Source organism: Prinia subflava, chromosome 20, assembly GCF_021018805.1.
Source record: "Prinia subflava isolate CZ2003 ecotype Zambia chromosome 20, Cam_Psub_1.2, whole genome shotgun sequence".
NCBI classification, from domain to species: domain Eukaryota; kingdom Metazoa; phylum Chordata; class Aves; order Passeriformes; family Cisticolidae; genus Prinia; species Prinia subflava.
In genome coordinates this window covers 1,250,959-1,270,254 of record NC_086266.1, presented here as the reverse complement: position 1 = coordinate 1,270,254, position 19,296 = coordinate 1,250,959, and the positions used below count along the sequence as shown (strand labels likewise).

General features: G+C 45.3%; 1 protein-coding gene across 2 annotated transcripts in view; it reads right to left on the bottom strand.

Annotated features, from left to right (window-relative positions):
• The window catches only part of GAB3 (GRB2 associated binding protein 3), a 51,180-nt gene extending 35,563 nt beyond the window's left edge, over positions 1-15,617 (bottom strand). Inside the window, exon 1 of one of the 2 annotated variants that reach the window (XM_063416626.1) lies at positions 14,999-15,617. In XM_063416626.1, the coding sequence (XP_063272696.1) occupies positions 14,999-15,070 (72 nt within the window). In that variant the 5' untranslated portion in view covers positions 15,071-15,617. The remainder of the gene's footprint in view (positions 1-14,998) is intronic. The other variant, XM_063416627.1, reaches the window with a different exon arrangement.
• Between the last annotated feature and the right edge of the window lie 3,679 nt (positions 15,618-19,296).

Here is a 19,296-nt window from a genome sequence, read left to right as displayed (position 1 = left end):
TTAATGTTCCTGTCAATGGAAGTCTGTGGGATGCTGATTTTCTTTCACCCTCTCAGCATGGATACTCACACTAACTTTGATACTCCTTCAACCTTTTTGTTGTGGATCAAACCACCATCAAAGAACCCATACAGGAAACAAAATGAATTTAGATGCTTAAATAACTTATACAACCTAGCCTGGGAGCAATGGGATGTTTGTAGTTGTGTTACTCAAAAAGACAATTCTAAACCAATGGTGCAGCAGAGTCATGGTGCTTCACTCTTTTGCACACTTCACCCTGCTTTGAAAAAGAAAGAATTTTCTTTGAAAAAGAGAGAATTTGCCTTATCCTTTTCACTTTCTGAAAAAAAAAAGTTTGAACTGTCTCCCAATAATTTATTCATGCAGAGTAATTAAGCACAGAATCTGACCCAGCTTGGCAGTGGCAGGATTTCCAGCTCTGTGGTTTTTCACCTCTGAGACTATTTACTGTTTGCTTGCCAGTAATTACCACAACCTTCTCCTGCTCTGAATTCTGGTACAGAAGAGGGTTTCCAATTAGTTTCCTTAAACTTAAAGGGAACTTAATTTTAAAACTCTGCAGAATGAGAACTTCAGTGAATCAGGTGATAAAACCATTTGCCAGTTTTTCTTCTTGCTTGTTCACCAGGTTGGGTGTTATTGTTTTCTGTCTAAAATGCCCTGGCCAGCATTTCCTTTCAGTCCCTCAAGTATTTTTTGATGTTGTTTTTTAATACACCGTCTGCCTAAAGGGGCAAATGCTTGGAAGTGTTTACATTTTTCACTTGATTCTTGGAAACCATGGCCCACAGATAAAAAGAATTCTCCCGCAACAATAATTTGGCACTTAAAGAACTTCTAGTCTTACAGATTGTTTGAATTAATTTTTTAACCCATCACAGATGCCCATATTTTATTCTGTGACTTCCTTATTACTTAAAATAAAATGAGAATGATGGTGTTTACTAAACTTATTGCAGTGCTACTGTCATGAGATTATGATTTACATAATTTAAACAATGATTTACTGAAAAAAAGCAAATGGAATTTTAAGCCTATCTAGGAATTTGGGGTATTTGAGTAGTCATCTTTCAATAAATGCAAAATAAATATTTTAAATATGCCATAGGGCATTTCTGTCTATCTCTTTAAATGCTAATATTGATCCTGTAACCTCAGTGTCCTCTCCACTATGGTTGATTTCAATTTTTACTAAAATTAGGCTGAATAATCCAATTTCCTTGACTCCAGCTTGATTAGTACTTTGTGTTTGTTTAATCCAAGACTCCTTCTCCACAGCTGATTTTGTGTTTGTTCCAACTTGACAGTTAAAAGGAAAACTAAAGCTTTCCTTGGGTACAAAATCATATGCAAAATCAGACCTGTAATGTGCAACTAAAGCTGCAGATGAATACAGCATTAAAACCATCCCATGCCCCTTCCCTGCACCACTTCTTGCATCCACTTTGAAAAATTGGTATTTTTGCAGTCTTTACTGTTTTTCAGGATATTTTCACTTTCCTTGTTCTGCTGCAAAGAATCCATGTCTAATAAGGACCTCAGCTCTTCTGCCCACTCAGCTGGGAGTGCCCAGCATTTACCACGGTTATCCCTGAGCTCAGAATCTGAGCATTATCATCATTCTGACATTCCGGGGTCTTGGTCAGAAGCTCATCAACACATATTTTTAACCCCTGGATTACCAGCAGGCACTGCAGTCCCCGCTGTCCCTGCCTGCAGCTCTGGTCTTTGCTGGCTGAAGGATGCTCTGAAGGCTTGGAGACAGCCAGAGGAATGTGAGGATGGTGTGCGGGGCAGCAGGGATTGCCTCTGCAGCAGGGATTGCCTCTGCAGCAGGGATTGCCTCTGCAGCAGGGATTGCCTCTGCTGCTGCTCCAGTCGAGGGGCTGAGCTGCCACGGACCTGCTGGCATGAGCATTGGTATCGAGAAAAAAGAACATTGTTCCCTTTATAAAGTTTGCTTTATATTGCTCCAGAAACAGTTAAAGGAAAACGATGTCGCTCGCCCCAAGAATATCCGGGGTGTTTATCAGCCTAATGACAGTGATTTGAATTCGATCATCACCGTACATCTGTGTGGGTTTCCTGCAGATTACTTTGGAAATGGAGCTTCTTGGAACAATTCAGTGGCGATCATTCTATCTGGTTACTGAAGCACATTTTTGCTGTATCACTAAACATGGGTTATTGGAACTTCCCACAGGAATGTGTTGCTCTGAATTAACAGCCTGGAAAAAAAGCAGCTTCTAGCAGTGGTGTGCTGAGAGGCACGACAAAGTGACTGGGAGGTGTCAGTGGCCACTCTAAGCTATTAGAGGTAAAGATGCTTTTTCCTGGATCTAGCCATAAGTGCTTAGGTGATTTGCAAATGGAGCCCTAAGGACTCACAAAAGCAAGCAGCAAAACAGATCCTCTGCAAAAAGCCAGCTGCAAACAGTCCAGTTCTTAAACGCAGAGATTTAGAGATTTTTCTAGATTTTCTGGGTTTCTTTCCTAAATCTCCCAAAGAGCTGAAGTTGTTGGGGAAGGTGCAAATCACACAGGATGCACACGAAATATCTCCAGCCGCTAGACTTCACTGCTGGGAGAACTGGAATTGTAGGAAACAAGCCCCAAACATGCCAGCGAGGCTGCTCTGAGGCCCAAAGCACGAGGCTTTCCTCCCCACGAGATGCCAGCTCAGCCAGAGCTGCTGCCCCAGGCAGGAGAAGTCCCTGATGCGCCTTTGCTGTCACTGTGGCTGGCAGGGACCTGCACTGCTGGAGATGGAGACAAAGCCTGCTGCAGGAGACGGCTGCAGTGCAGAAGAGCAGAATGCAATTGCTGCGGGAAGCTCGGGGTGCGAGCCAGGAAAGCACCCAGCAGGGGATGGAGGGCACAGCTGGCACCTGCACCACGCACGGGGCAGGGCTCAGTGCCTGCTGTGCCTCACCGCCACTCTCGTGTCAGGATTAGGCGTCAGGATGAAGTTCTTCACTCACAGGGAGGTGAGGCACCGGGACAGGCTGCCCAGAGAGCTGTGGCTGCCTCTTCTCTGGAAGTGTTCAAGGCCAGGTTGGACAGGGCTCTTGTCCAGGCTCTTGTCGGGCTGTCGTGGGAGCAGGCTGGTGTAGTGGGTGCCATCCTGGCAGGGGCTGGAGTGAGCTGATCTTTAGGTCCCTCCCAAGCCGAGGCACTCAGTGATTCTGTGTTCTCACACACCGTGGTGCATAGCAACTCGTCTGCTGGGCCATCTGCTGAGCTGCCTGCTACCCGAATTAGGACTGCAGCTCCTCTCTGCTGCGTGCAGCCTTGCAGATCTTCCACCCTGCTCACTGCAAACCTTCTCCTGCTCCATCCATTACATCATCCATGCTCATCAGCTGGGGCTGGCTGGGACAGGAGGTGTTTGGCAGCCTTTGCACTGTCTCTCACCCCTCAGATCAATGCCCTCACCCAGGACAGGCATTACCTGCACCTCCCTGCACGCTGTGACCCATCAAACCGGGTCACCACTGCAGAGATGGTGCAGGGATCCCCCAGCCAGCAGCCAGCATCTGCTCTTGCATTCTGTATTTCTAGCTCCCCAGCATACTGTGGGCCATGAGTCATGCAAATCTTATGCCAGGCAAAGCAAAAATGGCTGCACCGTGCATAGATGTAATCTCTCAAATAGAAAGTGATATGTTTCAGTGACAGTTTACTCTTTTTAAGAAGTTACCAGTTTCTCTGCAACTCTGCTTTTATTTCTCACCACAATCCTATCTCGCTAAAATATCTTTTTGTGGAAAATTTTGTGAGTGAGATGTTACACAAAATGAACTGAAACTGTGCATTTGAACATGTTCATACCCATTCATTGCCTCCAGTTTCCGATCACGAGCTGGTAAATGCTGCAGTTCCCACACCACACACCGTCTCTCCCAGTGTCACGGGAGCCACCAGGAGCTCTGAGAACAATGGCAGATCTGGGGCTTTCCACAAAATCAAAAATCCTCCCACCTGCTTTTCTCTTCCCACTCCCCTGCTGCCGAGGACCATGGCTCTGTGCTTGATCTGCCTTCAGCCAATTCACAGAAAAGCTAAAGAGAAAAGCCTTGAGCTCAACTTGACATTCAAGTTCAGTGTTTAAGGCGATGAGACATCATCACCAGTCACAAGGTACTGTTGTTATTAGTAAGGAATATGTAGGAAAACAGATCATTTCAATGTTCCCCATAAATATGGTCATAATGGGTTAGAATTTGAGACTACATTTTTTAGCTTCTGGTTTCTCTCTAAGCTCCTGTTTTGCTAAAGAACATGAGGTGCCATTTCTATTTCAAGGGTTTTTTTCTGATGAGTCTAAGTAATGAAACCTTTTCAGAGAGCACAAAGAGGTTTTCCAAGCAGATCTGTGCAAACTCATAAAGGCAAATGAAAGCTTCAGATCTAACCCTCCCGTCTGACTGTGCACCTGCCTGATTCCAGCAGCTTCTTAAAGCCAGTGTTTACTTGGCCCTTCTGTTCTCCATGGGTACCCTTGACTCTGGAAGAGCTTTGTGCTGGGTGGCACAGACTCAGCTGTGCTGTAACACCACATTTCATTGCTGCTGTTGCTGTGCAGCTCCTGTGCCTTTTCCTGTGCAAGGAGCCGTGAGGATTATGCACCATGAACTGAATCTGGAGGGGTTCTGCATAACCATGTTTCCACTCCAAACAGATAACTCTGACTGCAGCAACCCCAGCTGGAAGTCAGAAGTGACCAGCTGCCCTAAAACAAACTGATCTCAGGCTTTATACCCATTAATAGTATAAGATCTTACATCTCAGTGCCTTCCTCTGCTGCTTATCTTTTATTCATATGCAAGAATTAAGTAATTACTAAAATCTACAGTAATATGCTCATACAGAGATCCCAGCTCCATCTCCAAATCCAGTAAATGCAAGGAACAAGTCAAACTGAAACCCGTCTGTGGGTGCTGAGTTCTGAGCATGCCAGAATTGGAGCCACCACTGCTGATGTCTCCTCAGAGCTGGGGCTGCTGAACTACAGGCAGGTGTTCCTCAGGTGGGTTCATGTCTGGGACTGCCCCTCTCCATCGCTGAGGTCTGAAGGACTGCACAGCCACAGCCTCACAAAGGCACCCCGGGGCTCTTCACCCCCCAAACCCCTTCTCGCATGGCAAAGGTTCCCTGAGACACCTCTGAGGCACCACGAGGTAAGTGCACAGTGAGGGGAGTCTGCAGTGACTGAGAGCAGCAGTGGGAATGTGCTTCATCTTCCTCCAGCTAAGTGCAGCTTATCTGAGAGCTGCCCGTGTCTGCCAGCTCCTGCCTTGGCACCGTTTCCTCCGAGCTGTTTGCCCCAACAGAGCACAGGCAAACATCCCTGCAGCCCATCCAGTGGTAAACTGCTTTCATCCAACAACCAGCAAAACAAGTTCACTTGGAAGTTTCAGAAGATCATTTCAAGGACCTGGAAATATAATGAAAGGCAAATAGGTCCTTTAGGAGGACAACATAAAACTACAGAGGGCATAATTCATCCTTCATCCCACTTTGCAGTGCTGCTGTTGCTGGTGTAAACTGGGCATTTTGCTGAGCGTATGCAACACAGCCCTGGGAAGGACAGGCTGTAGGTTGCTCCTCTCCCAGCTGCAGACTTCTGTGAGGAAAATGCCTGGTAAAATCTTATTCACTCCAAAGAGAGATAAATCATCGTAATTGCACTTTAGGGCTTGAGATAAATGCAGTCTCTGGCAAGGCTAAAGGATTTGACAGAGTCCAAATGAGGGTTTGAACTCCACAGGGGACAAGAAAGCCTCTAACACCCTCTCCGTCAGCGCTGGTTGTGGTAGAAAACAACCAATTGCAGCAGCAAACTTGTGATGGAAGTAAATAAACAACCCTGATGGATCCTAAACGACTTGTTTGTTTTCTGACACAGAAAGTCGGACACACCCCAAGGCCCAAGGCACTAGAAAATTAGGAAAGTATCTTATTAAACCAGCTACTCACAGCCATCATATTAGGAAATGCTCCTAGTCATTTCACGTTCCATCCTTTCATTCAAGGAGCGTTAAAAAAGAAAATTTTAAACCTTGTGCAAGTTAGGATCAACTCTTGTCGCATCTTTGGCTCTCGCTGTGCCTCTAACTTAATCCTCTTCGATAAATTTTATGCTAAATGTGGGATTTTCTGCAGTGCTTCAGCTCCAAAGGTCTCCTGCATAGGGGGAACTTGTTTGTTTGCAGAAAAGTAACGGATTTGTGGAACTACAAAAATAACACCAAGAAATCTCTAATAGGATTGCACGCACTGAACTGGTTAAGGCTGTTGCTGTGGGCTTCTTCCCTAACACACAAGGAAATTAGAGGCCTTGTGTGGTGTCATGTGAATAATTTGTTTATAAGTAAACATGTATATTTAAAGAGGAGATCTTCCAGATTAATTACAAATCTGCTAAATTACCTCACCCTTCAGTGCCATTCTGTTGGAACTCTGGAAAACTCTGGATTTAAGGCTTTAGATTATAGTAATATATGTAAAGCAAGATGGAAAATTTAGAGTGTACACTAAGTTCTTCTTTCACCTTCTTCTTCACGGGTCTGGGTGTGTTTTGTAATTGGGTAGCAAAGTCCGCACTGCAGACTGTGGGTGGGTGGTTATTGGGTTAAAAGTAAAAATAATTGAGGTGTCATTTCATAATTGGACAACTAGTGCTTAAAAGACCTTGGAAAGAGACAGAGACAGAGCCATTTTTCACTTTGTTAGCTAGAACTCACAGCTTGTGAGACTGTACCATAGATAAGAATTAATAAACATCTGAGCCCAAACACAAACTGCATCTCTTGAGCATTAATCCCGGCTCTAACAGGAGAAAAGAAGATAAAACCCACACCATTCCATGTCCACCTCCTGCCAGGGGAAGGTCTGGCAGCTTCCAGCTGTCCCTTGGCACCAGCAGCTCCTGTTCAGGCTCCAGGGGCTGACTCAGTGAATTCACTGCGAGCCCCTCAGGTGAGCTGAGGCAGAATCACAGAACCACCAAAGGCTGGAAGAGACCTTTTACTCTGCAAATTTGATCTTGCAAAGGACAAAGCCAGAAGACTTGGAACTCCCAACATGTCATTTTTTTAATACTCTGACGTGCTCAGAAATTCTGTTGTAATTTCCTTCTAAGTAGTCTAGGGTTAATGAGGCTGAAGAGAATAATAGGAAGGAAATAAATAATTATAGATTCTCTCTTTTTTTTTTTCCCAACATGTCCCAAATGTCACCTTTGACCTGGCTTTCTATTTCTGGCATGGACTAAACTCCCTGTATTTATTTAGCAGCCTACACGCCATTACAGTAACATAGCAACAGTACTTTCAGTTGTGAATTTGAAAAAAAAGCAAAGCAAAAAAAAGAACATATGAACATATTAAAACTGTTAAAGCACTGCAGTCTAGTAACACTTCAATAAATGCTTCTTCTTTTTTCCTTTTTCCTTTAAATACCGGAATTATTAAGCTTCCAATCTGCAAACCCAAAGGAGAGGGATGCACAGGGGAACCAAAGCAGTGTCACCACCACCAATGCCAATCCGATTGTCCCCTAACCTTTCTTTTTGTTTGTCTTAACGATGTTTCAGCCTGACTGTTTATCAGGCTCAGAGCAGATGAAAGCAGGAGTTTGGGGAGGATTCTGAAATAATGATGGGGTTTAGCTGGTGCTTTTCCATCCCTTTTCAAAAATAGTTCACCATTATTTTATAATCAGTAGCTCAAGGCTGATATGACACTCAGTTATCTGTCAAAAAGCAATATTTGAAAAAGAATAAAGTGTAACAGGAGTAAAGGGAGTAACAGTCCTAATTTCAGTTGACAGTCCAAATCTCACTGTTGTGAGATTCAAAGGAGGACCCGGTGAAAACATGTTGTAAACCTTTTTCCAGGGAGCAAAGCACCTGAAAATCTCAAAAAACCCAATTCCCTGAGCTATTGAGCGTTTCTTGTTTTTAAACCTAAGGCCTCAGTGAGAATGCAATTATTTTCTTAGGATGGGTTCAAAATGTTGAACTTACTAAAAATAAAACTTCTCAAGCTTGCAAAGCTTCCACTATAAATATTAGTAAACAATGCAGATGATGTAGCCAGAACAGCAGTGAGCCCTGGGAGGAGTGGATGGATCACTTCTCCTGAAACTGGTTCTTCTCTGCTACTGTAAACTCAGCTGGCATCTCCTCACATGTCCCCTCTCCTCCCTGGTCTGGGCAGCACAAAAAGCTTTCCCAGCACCCAGAACTCTGCTCAAGTTGGTGGCTTTACTCTCACTTTGTAAAGTCTGCAATAAAACATATTTCATGCTTGTTCTGAACTGTTGGCTTCTCCTTGGCACGGCCAGCTCGTGTCAGCTTGAAAAAACGGCCCCACAACTGTAAAATCCTTGAACTTGCACAAACAGTTTGTGAGTCTGGTATGTAAAAACAGATTGTTCACAAACTGTGTGCTCTGCTGACTTTACAACAGTTGCAAAGTCAGAAAGGGTCCCCTCATGGCCATGATTCTGTCCAACAGAAATATGAATACAAAACCCACGGTCTCAAGACTTGGGAGTCACAGGATGAATATTTATCACTAACAGCCTCACAGAAAGTATTGTCTTTTAAAAAAAAGCATTGTCAAAAATGAGCCAAAAACATTCATACGACAATCCAAGTTCAGTTTAAATTAACACTCTCATTTCAGTAATTTCAAATTCATCCTAACAACATTATTTTACTGCCTTTCTGTAAAATGCTCCATGAAGAGGGATCCTGGATAACTGAAACGTGCTCCTCAGGGCTTTTGTGGAAAGCTACAATGCAGTTTTGACTGCAGGGGTCAGGTGGGGTTTTTGGCATCAGGAGAGAAGGGAATAACAAAATCTCTAAGAACAGTTGTCTCATTCTGACAATTACAAAGCTATGAATGAATTAGCCTCAGAAAGGGAGTGTTTTTCTGGCACAAAGACCAGGCATCAGTTTTGGTTTATTCTGAACAAATACTAAGCTGTAGCAGATTTTAAAACTGAGTTTTGCATGGCTATGTGTTTGTTGGCTTGTTTGTTTGTTTATTTTCCTGATGCAATATAAACTGAAACAAGTCAAGGATATTATTGTAAAGCAGAAAAAAATTTAAAAGTTGAAGTATTGCATTTTGTTTAACAATTAAATGAGAGAACAGAAAATATATTTTATCTGGCTGGATGTAATGTTTTGACATGCAAATTTTATTTCAAAACCGGCATTTTTTCCTTGTCTTATCACATTACTACTTCATTTCCAAATCAAATGAAAAGGACAAGAAAGCAAATAAAATTACTGTTTTTCTAACAAGTAACATTTTAGGAATAAACTTGTCCCTTTCCCTAAAAACCTGTCAAATTTTCATAACAAATATTCATAGCATTTTAATGCACCATTGGTAGAAGTCATGTTTTTATCCATATTTCCACAGATTTCATGCCACAACAAAGACCTCACCAAAGTACAACTTTTAATGCATTTTCCTCTGAGCCGTTTGACTGCAACACTCGTTTAATTACCACTCCAGTTAACATTTCCTTCTCCATTTCACACAAGCATGTTTTTTTAAGGCTCTATTTTTGAATGCAAAGACTTGATAACTTGTGGGTTTCTGTTTTGAACAGAAACCAATAGCTGGACATTCCTGTGCCCTGAAAACATGTAGCCAAAGATTAAACTGGGGCTTCGGGACTATTATGGCTCCACCCAAATAAATAGTTCAAGGGAAATTATTCTGATACACAGGTTGCCAAGAACAGCAGTGTTTTTTAGAAATTATTTCTTTCTTAGAAGTCAACCTATCTCATTAAACATTGCATTTAAACAATCAAAACATCATTGAAATGGAAGAAAACGGTCTAGAATAAACACTGCATTTAACCTACCAAAACAAGGTCTGATTTGCACGTAGCTAATTACAAACATTTAATTCCAGTGATGGAAACACCTCCCTAACATAAATATTCTGCTGTTATTGTACCAGCAAGATCAATTTGTACAGAATTTCACAGAGAAGGGAACACGTAGACTGCCACAGAGGAGCTTCTGTTTCAAAGCCTTTTTTCCCCTCAAAATTCAGTTCCTTTTTAATATACAAACCAGAATATGCACTGGATTTTAAAATGAAATAACAACAGAAAAAAACATAGGCACAAAAATACAACTGGAGCTAAAAGGCTCAGACAAGTTTCTGTACCCCACGTGACTCCTGCTTCCACCCAGCCTGAGAACCACAGCTACAAACCCCGCACAAATTGGTTAAATAAACCCAGGGAGCTCGGGATATTTATCCCAGGAAAGGACCAAAGGTGTCAGAATTCTCTGCTCAAAAGGGACAGGAGGTGAGGCTTTGTAAGAAGCACTTGCAAAGAAAAAGACTTAAGGATAAAAATTGAATTCGGGTTTCTTCTTGATGATATTTTTCAGAAACTTCCCCCAAACGCCAAACCAGCAGAAGTTCCTGACCTCACAAAGCACTTGGGGATTTCTTTCAGGGGAGGGTGGCAGTGTCCTCTGGTGACAGCAGCCCAAGGCTGGATCAGAGCAGATGCCCTCCATCCCACCCACCCTTCGCAGTGCTCTGCGACCCTTTGAGCAAACTCTTCCATAATTCTACTTTACTTTTTCTTCTTAGCAACTTCCTGTTTGTTCTCCCGATAAATACCAGAACTTCAGCTAAAAATGGAGAAGTTGCCTAGATTCTCTTATCTCCCAAACCCCCAGCCCTGGTGTGCGCGGTTGGGTCCTGGCAGATCCCCCAACGGTCACAGGCGCCGGGCTGGGCTCTGCTGTGCCCTTCTGGCAGCATTTACTGCCCCACACACAGACACAGCAGCAAAGAGCACTGCCCCAGCAGCTTTTGCCATCAATTTACACCTCTGTTTGCCTTCCCACACCGGGCACTCCAAGAAGAAGTGAGGTGGGAAGAGCAAGGCTGCATTTTTTAATACCGGGTCCATTTGGGACTCTTGTTCTAGAGATGCTGACAAGGAGTTCTGATTTTCAACAATGTTTGAAGAAGTGAGTCACTCAAGTAAAGCGGGAAACTTGCCCTTTTTTGAGCAAGTGGTCTTCCCTCATCAATTTGTATAGTACTGAGGATTAAAAATAGCTCTTCAGCTGGGCTACAGCTGCACAGCGTTGACTTAAAGGGAGCTGCAGTGACTCACAACAAGCAGGCATCTGTATGTGGCCCTTTACTACTGCAAACCACGTAACTTAACGCTAACAGCGAGTAAACACTGGCAGGGCATTCAGAGGAGCTACCGCTGCTGCTCCACACTGCGGGACAAACAATGGGACAGCGATCTGAGGAGAGGTTGCAATTAGCTGTGTGTTAAAAATCCCGCCAGTCAGCACAGGAGCGATGTGTGTTCTCAACAGCACTGGTCTCTTATTTCATTACACAGTCCCTGGGCCTTCTTCTGTGTTGTTTTTCCTTTTATCATGACTTTTTGCACTGGCTGTGTTAAGATCTTTGTTTTCAAGGCCATGAAACCATTCATTCCCTCCACCTCCCCCAATAAATAAACAACAAATAATGTCAGTGATCAGATATATTTCCACACGAGAACTATCAAGGAGCCAGCTGTTCAATGCTCACATTAGAGAACTGGGATGGATGTACTCAGCCCCAATATGAGGAACTGTGAAACCCATCCAGTTTGAAGCAGATTCCCCCATTACATCTAATTTCCTTCAGAGGCTGGCATTCACTGACCCACTAACACCAACAGCAAAAATCTTCAGCGGGTTTCTTTCTGTAGGGCTGGATGTCAAGCTATGACTGATACTAACCCTTCTGATCTGGAGCAGGATGGACTTTACCTATATCACCACTTCTTAGTTTTGTTGGCAGTTTCTTCCTCTCTGCCTCTGCCCCATCCCAGCTTCCCCCAGCTCTGGCTGCTCCCTGGCACCCCTCAGGCCCGCGCAGACCTGCTCGGTGAGAAAAGCTGGAGGCGAGTGGGGAAACGAAAGCAGCGCAGCTTTGGGGTCACGCTTAGAGGACAAAGAACTGCAACACACACCAAATACTGTCCCGGGAGACTCCTTGCACAACTGCCTCCATAGATGGGCTGACGTGGTGCTTTCATGGTTCAAGTATCAGGTAGACAGAAAAGCTCCCCCCATGCTGTTAAATCACTATTCGAGTATTCGCTGTAGCAAAGCTCCCTGCGCTTTCTAATGAATTCTTTGTGTTTAGCATTTAGCGCTCTGTTTTTACAGAAAGTCACACTTGGGTAATTAATCTCATGTTCGTTTCCTGCACATGCAAGAGAGCGGCCTTTGTTAGGGAATGATAAGACACTTCTAAGAATAGTGCTACTAAGAGCATCGGCTTTGGGAGGCATTACAGGAAAATACAGACTCTTAACACCTGCTTTTCACTTTCAAAGTTTTGAAAATAACGGTCTGCTTACCTAGAGGCAAATTCTGACTTGTTTACGCATAGAAAACCTTTTGCTTTCATCAAAGAACAAATACAAATGAAGGTATACTTAGGCTCTAGTGTTGGAAAGATTAATTTAATTTTATAAACACTGCAAATATTCCCAGTGGCTTCATCAGTACTATTGCAGCTCCCAGTCTCACAACCTGACTTCATTGCTTTGCCTGATCTTTTAACCACTGAAATTAAATGGATTTTCTTAGTGATAGATACGCTGGATGAAGGATTAAGAATTTATCTGTGTGTAAAACACAGGACCCTCAGGTCAGACCTTACAAAGGCCGGATGCTGAACTCAGGAAAATGTAAACTGGGAGACAACCCCACGAGAGCAAACGAGGCAGTGCAGGAGAGTCCCACAGCAGAAGGCCGAGCTGGCGCTTGGAGCTCCTTGGCAGCTCAGGCCGTGGGCTTTTCCAGCAGGACACAAAGGGTGGTGGTGGTGTGGAACCCGGGGATTTATGGCTGCTGTCAGTTCAGAACCAGAGCCAACACCATCCTCCTGCGAGCGCCTGACACTTGACACCTCCTGAAGGCAGTTTAAACAGTCATTGTTTTAAAGCTCGGTTGTTTTTGAGCAGTCGCTGTGGTTCTGAGCTATCTGCAAGAAGCACGAGCTGCCATGCTGGTGAAACTCTACGAAAAATAGGGGAAAAGTAGTTTACAGCAAATAAGAGACAATTTCCATTTGGTTTGTAGCATCCACTGTGTCACCAGTCATATGAGAAAGGACATTAAGCTTTGCTGTACTTGCAGCAGATTTCCTTCTGCTTTATTATGGACAAAGGACTACCTTATCCTCCTAAGCAGAAAACAAAGCTTAATCTGCAGAGATCTGGCTAATCTAGTGGTTGATGTTTGGAGAATAACACAGACCAAATTCCCCCTGGTTTTGTAGGGCAAAATCTGAGCAGAGCAGACTGCAAGTAGCCTTGTGAGCCGATCAGAGCCCCTGTTGTGACTATTATCTTGACTGTATAATGGGGGCTTTCAATTCCCAGCTTTATCACATTCTGTTTTCTCTACTTTGCCCTTTTATGAATATTGAGTCATCAAAAATAGCTTCACTGACAGAGCTAGTAATGATAGCAGCTGGGTGAATCAGTGGCTCTTACACTGTGCCTGCCATACAGTGCTATCAGTACACTCCTTACAAAATAGAGCAAAAATGAGATACCCGTAATTTATTTGCAGCTCCCATGAGACACATCATAGTGGTTATTTTAGAATTGGAAAATGCTAACTGAACAAAGCAAATATTCAGCCACTTCAATGCAATACTGTGGTCAACAGGAAGAAACTCTGGCTTAGAATAAGGTAAAAATAATTCCAACATCAGAAAATTATTCTTTCTGATAGTTTTTAGCCAAAGAAAAAACACTCTACCAAACGATATCCATCATATTCTCCCACAAGACAGTTATGCCTCATATTCCAGGGAAAAGCTAACATCAGCACTCCGGAGAAAATGCTGATAAACAGAAGTGAACACGACAAATGATGTAAGCTGTGCACAGGGCTCGCAGCGCCAGGGACACGGCCAGGGGCATCCTTCGAGTACGGTGCGGAGCTCGAGGGGAAGTCAGGTTAGAAGGGCATGACTCAAACGGGTATTACCGATTCCAAAAGTGTCACAGCGGAACGCAACTGCATGCCTGATGAAGAACCATCACAAATGAGGATGCAAAACGGCCCATCAGGGGCTTACGTTTTTAATGCTGTCCCAAGCAAATTTTTAAGGGTCATTTATTCCGACCCGAGCTGCTTTCCTCGCACCCCTGCAATGAGACATTTTCCTATGTTTGCAGCCCACATCCTTTTTTTATAAAATTCAGACAAACAGGCAAGCCGATAGAGAATGAAACAAGGGGCCCATAGTGCAGTTGCAGATCTCCATGCAGGGCTCGCTTCTTCTCCCCAGCCCCTTTCACCTTTCAGCTATCAAGAACTTTACAGCACAGCATCCTCCAGCATCTCTTTATCACAGACCAAAAAGCTTTCTGCTAACAACTGCATCTGGCATTGGTAAATAAAACTATTGCATATAGCAAGTGTCATAGAAATTACAGAACCTCTTAACAAAGCCAAGCCTCAGAATTTAAATTATTAGAATTTTGGCTGTTTGGGTTTGGTTTTTTCCCCCTCCTTTCTTTTTAGAATGTTCTTGTCCGTCCCTGGAAAAGTGACATCTGCAATCCTATTACAACAATTCTGTTAGTTACAGCAACGCTAACTGAAACCGAAATGTGGTTTTTAACCTAAAATATGTTGCATAACAGCCGAAGTACCAGAATCTTACGAGCCGGGAAAGGTTAATCCCAGAGGGCACAAGAATGTCGGTGGAAACTCAAATACTCCATAAGCGCACGGAACTGGAGGTCTTTTTGTTTTGGTCCAAGGCGAACCCGAAACGGACGAGAGATTTCAAAGGAAGAGTAAGACCGCGAGCACATGCCGAAACCCCTTTAGCGAGGAAAAAAAAAAAAAAATCAGCAAAGCCTCTGCACTTACGTATCTCTTGAGTTTCTTCTCGGGGGGTGATTTGATGAGCCATCCAGTGCAAACCACGTCCCCCGAGCTCATCTTCCCCCCGGGCGCGGAGCGGCGGAGCGGGAGCCAGCGTGCGGGCTGCCTGTGCGTGTGTGCTGCTTATGTGCGGGGGTGAGTGCGGCTGTGTGTCCGTCCGTCCGTCCGTCCGTCCCTGCGCGTCTGTGTGTGCTGGGATGTGCGAGTGTGAGCTGGGATCTGTGAGTGAGTGTGAGCTGGGATGTGAGTGTGTGTGCGGGTGTGTGTCCGTCCGTGCTTGTGTGTGCTGGGACGCGAGTGCCTGGCTGTGCGTGTGTCCCTGGCTGTGTGTGTGTCCCTAGCTGTGTGTGTGTGCCTGGCTGTGTGCGTGTCCCTGGCTCTGTGTTTGTGCCTGGCTGTGTGTGTGTCCCTGGCTGTGTACGTGTCCCTGGATCTGTGTTTTTCCCCGGCTGTGTGCGTGTCCCCGGCCGTGGCCGCCCGTGTGCGCGCCGGTGTGTGCGGCCGTGTGTCCGCCCGTGCGGGTGCCTGTGTGTATTGTTCGCAGCCGCTTGGCACCCGCGGCAATCAGCTTCCTTCAGCTGCGCTCTGCCGCGGCTCCAGCCCGCGGAAGAAGTCATGACATTGATCACTGACACGGCCAGCCCTCCCTCCGCCGCCAGCACAATGCAACACACCGAGCACGTGATGGGCGCCCGGGCTCGGCGCCGCCTGCGACACCCGCGGCAGCGGCACCGGGCGGCTCCGGCCCCGGCCGGCCCGGCCCTGCACCGCGGGGATGCCGGCGGCCCTGCCCGGAACCCCCCGGGGATGCTGCCTATGTCTACCCGGAGACCCCCGGCGATGCCGGTATCCCCTGCCCGGAGCGCCAGGGGATGCTGGCTGTGTCTGCCCGGAGCCCCCGGGGATGCCGGCAGCCCTGCCCGGAGCCCCCCGGGGATGCCGGCGGCCCTGCCCGGAGCCCCCCGGGGATGCTGGCTGTGTCTGCCCGGAGCCCCCGGGGACGCTGGCTATGCCCGGAGCCCCCGGGGATGCCACCGGCTCTGCCCGGAGCCCCCGGGGATGCCACCGGCTCTGCCCGGAGCCCCCGGGGATGCTGACTATGCCCAGAGCCCCCCGGGGATGCCGGCGGCCCTGCCCGGCGGAGCGGGACGGGCGAGCCCCGCGGCTGAGCTCCCTGAAGTACCGGGGGACCCGGCACGAGAAGGGCTCTGGCCGGAGCGGGAGGCAAAACCAGCGCCGGTGGGGTCAGTCCCCGCTGAAACCTCCACTACAGCTTCCAACATATAACAAACTCTGTTAGTCTGTGGATTTAGCAGTTTTCTCAGCAGCATTTAGCCCGCTGTCTGAATTTAACAGGAATAAACTTGGTTTTTCTGCTCACATCATCACAGATATTTTAGAACCATACTTTTTCAGAAAGTGACTTCAAGGGGACTGCCATTCTCCTGTCACAACTAAAAAACACGCCCCCAGAGTGCATAACACTGCTGTTATTCTTGTAGTCTGTGCCTCTTTCCAGGGTGGGAAACTCTTGCCTTTTCAAGGACAGGGCAATCTGTTCATTTTCTGAAGGCTTTTTAAACTCTGACTTATTTCAATTGGACACAGTGGTTTTTCACTGATTTCACAAGTCTGCTACTTCAGAGGAGTCTCACGAGCGCTTGCAGTGCAGCCTGGCTCTGCAAGGTGTGATCAGCACCAGCAGGCCCATGGGAGAGTTCAAAGTTTTCACACAATTTTTCACCTCTCTGCCGGGGTTCTTTGCCAGGGCAGGCTCACAACAGCTTGCAACATCACTTCTGGAATCTCATTGTGTTTTTCAAGTTTTTAAGCAAAAAGGTGATTGCAATATGTATTTATTATACTTAATATGTACTATAAATGGCATAACTGTATAAATATAGGCCCTATCTAAATGCACATAAAATATAAATAAATCTGTACAAACTCACAGATTCCTGTTGCTAGTGCTTTACATTATCACTGGTCTCAAAAGAATCCTACAATAAATGAAAACTGTCATGAATAAACTAGAAACATATTTCAAATGTGCTCTGACTTTTTTAGGTGTGTTTTTGGTTGAGAGTGGCTTTCATGCAGTTTTACAGTATTATTTAATTCCCGACCTTTTATTCTTCTACCACCTTCACTCAGCTCCATTTATCCATTATCCACAGTGATGTTTTAACAACTTCACACATTTAATAGCAGGTTTGTGAACAAGGCTTTGCAACACTTCTTCTTGGAGAGATATATCCAGCCACGGGACTTATTTAGGGAAGGAAAGTCACACTTTTCTCCCATACGTGACTTGCCTGTGTCACCCTGACAGATACAGTAGCCTTAAACTAAAGGCTTTAAAACGTCCAAATGTCAAAATAAAATGAGTTGGGATACACTTCATGTGTTATGTCCTAACAATATCCATTTTTTACTGGCTCATCCTTCAGACAGATGGTCTGATGCTTCCCTTGTGCAGCTGCATAACCACTTGCAGAAAGGCAGCAGAGGGAATGGGGAGGGGACAGGGCAGGGGAAAAGGAGCCTGGGCCACCAAATGAATTTAAACATTGCTGTGGTCAGTGATAACACTGCTCAAATCACCAGCAGCCCCATCCTTGTCCTTGCCCTTCTGCCATCACCTCCACTGCACAGACGTGGTGTATTTGTGTGTCTGCATGAGGAACTGAATCACAAACCTTGCTGTCTGGAAAAGAATGAGTCAAAAAAGAGAGAGATTATTTTCCAGCTGTATCAGGACTAGTTTCCTGAGTTGATAAATGCTGTGGCCTGCAATAGCATGTGCTTTATCAAGGGAGGGGGTGATGCAGGGGCAATAAGAAGAAATAAGCAGTTGCTTAAATTGGCACTTGTGCCCAAAACCCGCCTGCTGTAGCCATGGTGACAGGGAGGGGTGCAGTGATTCTGTTCCCTGCTCGTGTGTCACTCCTCTGTCACACAGCCCCTGTGCTCTGGAACTGCTGGAACAGCTCAGCTGCCTGAGGAGCACCTGCCTGGCCACTCGCACTCAGCACATTCAGAACAAATAAAATCTGTGCCAGCTTACTTATGGTGCCAGCAGCTTGAGGAGAAATACAGGAAGCCATAATTAAGCAGAGCATGTGGGGGTTAACGTGTTTGTTATGAAAGCTGCTGTGCCTTCTTGGTATTTGTGCTCTAAACATGAAAAGAGCAAATAAAGTTATTTTCTTATGCTGACAACTTTTATTGTGCTGATAAGGTATCACTCACGTACATGTTTGACAGTAACAGGCTTAAAAATTAATGGTACCTCATCCTGATAGAAGAAGTGGGATTTCACTTTTGTCTTGATTCATGCACAAATTTTCCAGCCACACTTAAATCATAAAATTATTTTCTTAAATTCCTCATTGTGATGGTGAATGACAGGGTCTTTGTTTTAAAAATCTTACAGTTGAAGACACCCACCCTCACCAGGGTAACCTGGTTTGTGCCACCAGCAAAGATCAGAGCAACCATGGGCAGTTTGACCCTGGGTGAGCGTGCAATTCACATCAGCCACATCCCAAAGAGAATTCTCTGCTTGTCGTGGTGTACTCCTTTCATTTCCTAACTTAGGCTACCGATATTCCAGAGGAAAACAACACTTGACTACCAATAAAGCAGAAGAGAACAACATGGCTGCTTGCACTGATGGGAAACTCCTTCAGGACTTGACGGACCACTGATAGAAGTGATGTCTGCTATTTAAGCTTATCCATTTCCATGTTGCACAGCAGCTGGTGGTGTTATTATTAATATTAGAGTAGTGAAAGTTCTTATTTCCTTATGCACAAATGGATAATCAGGATGGAGAGGATGGAAAAAATCAGAAGGATTTCTTTCATTCACAAATTTATAGGTATAAAAGGAGAAAGAGATGCCAGAGTTAGCTGATATTTCCACAAGCTTTCTGAGAATCTAGCCTCACATCTAATTTACAGCACCCTGCAGGCATTGTGAAGGTTGAGGTGCATGCAGGAGACCACCACAGCTCTGGGAGAACAGTCTTTTCCTCTCATCCAGCAACTGATCCCTGTTTACATGTGGAACTCGCAGCACACTTACTCAGCAGAATGCTAACATGCCTCTGCAGCGTTCTCTCAGCAGGCAGGAAAGCCCAGTGCCACAAAAAGACATGACACAGTGTATATGTTCCAGCTGTTCCTGACAGTCACCACGCTGCTCCCCCCTGCAGACAAGGATTTCACTGCCTCTCTCTCTCCATTCACAAGGACAAATTTAGCAAAGTCACGGGATAA